The 2637-nt window shown below is 57.1% G+C and overlaps 1 protein-coding gene across 1 annotated transcript in view; it reads left to right on the top strand.

The window, feature by feature from the left end:
• The first annotated feature begins 1235 nt into the window (after positions 1–1235).
• Pard3b (par-3 family cell polarity regulator beta) overlaps positions 1236–2637 on the top strand; it is a 1033383-nt gene continuing 1031981 nt past the window's right edge. Inside the window, exon 1 of the mRNA XM_026786343.1 lies at positions 1236–1727. Within this exon, the coding sequence (XP_026642144.1) occupies positions 1608–1727 (120 nt within the window). The 5' untranslated portion in view covers positions 1236–1607. The remainder of the gene's footprint in view (positions 1728–2637) is intronic.

Below are 2637 nucleotides of genomic sequence, written 5' to 3'. Positions count from 1 at the left end.
GCCTCTGCCTTTGGTTTACTTAAATTTAAGTGTGGGGATTTGCAACCAAACTAGACTGTCTACTGTGCATTGCTTCTCAAGTAGACTCAGTTAACATGACCCTCTTTGTGGTCATTGACCTCTTATATCAGGTGCTTACATGGAACACAACCAAGGTATATTAAATGTATAAATGACCTTAAACTAATTTAAGACTCTCTTCATCCCAAACATCACAAGCAATTCAAGTTCAGTTTAAGTTGACATCCCAGCAACTCTGGGAAAAAATGGTGGATGCCTTGGGGATCTTGTTGGGGGCACTGAGTCGACACATAAACTGCCAGGAGACACTAGAGATTTAGTGAGGAGGACCTGTGTTCTTTACAGTGTAGCAACACCATGGCCCGCTCAGTCTTCCATTGTCAATCTCCAGTGCCATAGACTCTGGAGGGAAAAAGCTCCACCACAGAGCCACACCCAGAAATCCAAGCACCCTTCTTTCTGTAAAGGTGGGGGAAAAAATTTACCTTCCAGCTCCAGTGAGCTGTTTATGAGAGAATTGAGGATACAAACATTACTTGTTGATCAGGCACTTTCCCCCGTGCCTTGTGCTCAAGTGTTCAAGGAAACGTACCCTAGAAATCGTGAGTCAAGGTGTTACTTCTTTTCCCAGCCAAATGCACCACGGGAGTCACCCTTCAACACTTTTACACGTTATCATATTTGGACTTTGGGTGTGATCCTTGGTGTAACACTGGGCGTCTGCACAGTGTTTCTTTCAGTTCAGCTGTCTTGGGGCTCCAGAGGATAGCTTCAAAGCTCTGTCCTCAGGCGGTCCCCATCCCTCTATACCTGAAGGCTACTCCTTGGGTATTTTAGAAGGCATGGCAAGAAACACCTGTTCTGGAGCTTCCTTTGATTCTCGCTCCAACTCTCATTTTAAGGGAGTTGCTCTGCCATTTCCTATCTATTCCAAGTGTGCGTTATGAGATCCAGTTTCAATTCCCCTGTGGTAGCTCTCAGATCCCGTTACAATCCTCAGAGCTCCGTGTATGTGTGTGTGAGGGAGGTAGAGAACCAAGTGCTGGCACTAGGCTCCTCAAGGTTCAGTTACCCCGGTCTGAGTCCCTAGCTCTGTGCAACGCGGCGGAGCGCTCTATGGCCCGGCAGCGCCGCGGCCCCTTTAAGAGCCGGGCCCAGGCTGGCCCGCGGGCCGCGGGAGCTCAGAGCGCCGCGCGCGTCGGAGGAGTTGGGAGCCGGCGCAAAAGTTTCCTCCCAACTCCGGCCCCGCACGCCGCCGCCGCCGCCCACTCCAGCCCGGGGCCTGGGGCCGGCCCTGCCACGGTCGCCAGGGCCACCGCCAGAGGCAGGGCCCGGCGGGCCGCGCCCGCAGTTTCACTTTGGCGCGTGGAGCCTCCGCCTCCGCCTGCGCCCGGCCGACCCGCCGCGTCCCCGCGTTCGCTTCCCGCCCTGGGTCTCCCGCGGGGCTGCAGGGGTGCAGCGGCGACCCCCGGCCGCGGAGCCACGCGCGGGACCACGGCGTGTCCGCCCCACGTCCCCCGACCGAGGGGCTGCGCCAGGGGGTCAGACACCTGTTCGGCCTGGCCCCGCGCGGGAACCGGGGCAGGATGAAAGTGACAGTGTGCTTCGGCAGGACCGGCATCGTGGTGCCCTGCAAGGACGGCCAGCTGCGCGTCCGCGAGCTCACCCAGCAGGCGCTGCAGCGCTACCTGAAGACCCGGGACCAGGTGAGGGGCGCTGCCAGGGCGGGGAAGCAGCGCGGCCGCGGCGGGGCTCAGCAAGTGCCCTAGGCCACGCACCTGCCCGGCGCCCTGGACCAAGTGGCGCTCTTTATGGGACTCAGATGACCCCCAGGCGGGTGAGCGCTGCCTGCGGCCACAACTTTTGCAGGCTGCTAATGTAAGGGACCCGGGTAGCCCCGCCTTGTCACTCAGAGCCCTGGGAATAATGGAGGCTCCCCCCCCCCCGCCCCCATTAGAGGGGTCCCTACACCTCGGGCATCTGAGGCCTACTTCCAAGTCCAAGCACCCTGGCTGCGCTCTAAGACAACCCGAGGTGTGTGAGTAGCAGGACTCTGGCACCTACTTACTAGAACACTGTGATATAACCTGCACTGCTCACCTGAAGTGTGGTTTCTGACCCACTTAGTCCCTCCCCGATGAGGCACCTTGGAGTTAGAGCGTTGATTGGCTCAAGAACACCTCCAAAGTTAGAGCTATTGACGTTTTTGGAGTTCTCAGGCTGGCGGGAGGTCTGCCAGTGACCTGGGCAGGAGCTCAGGTGGGATGCTACTTGCTTATACCAGCTAGTGTACTGGGGTCTCTGCTGGATGCCACACTTTCTATGAGCTGGAGACTTTGCCGGGCCTAGTTTACTACCAAAATGAGAAGGATGACCCACAGTTCTGCTGCTCAAGTTAGGATCTAGTGAAAGTCAAGAGCTCACATACAAAGGGGCAAGATTCCATCTCTTGTCAGGTGTCTGTGTGACATATGGGGCTTCTCTGTGTTCTTCTATGGAACCTTTAAAGGAATGCTCCGAAAGGCCTTTAAGTTCTTCCCTTCCGTTCCCTTCCTCCCCTTCCTCCCCTTCCCTTCCTCCCCTCCCCTTCCCTCCCCTTCCTCCCCTTCCCTCCCC

Source organism: Microtus ochrogaster, linkage group LG4 (assembly GCF_000317375.1).
Source record: "Microtus ochrogaster isolate Prairie Vole_2 linkage group LG4, MicOch1.0, whole genome shotgun sequence".
Classification (NCBI taxonomy): domain Eukaryota; kingdom Metazoa; phylum Chordata; class Mammalia; order Rodentia; family Cricetidae; genus Microtus; species Microtus ochrogaster.
This window is presented reverse-complemented; position numbering and strand designations above follow the sequence as displayed.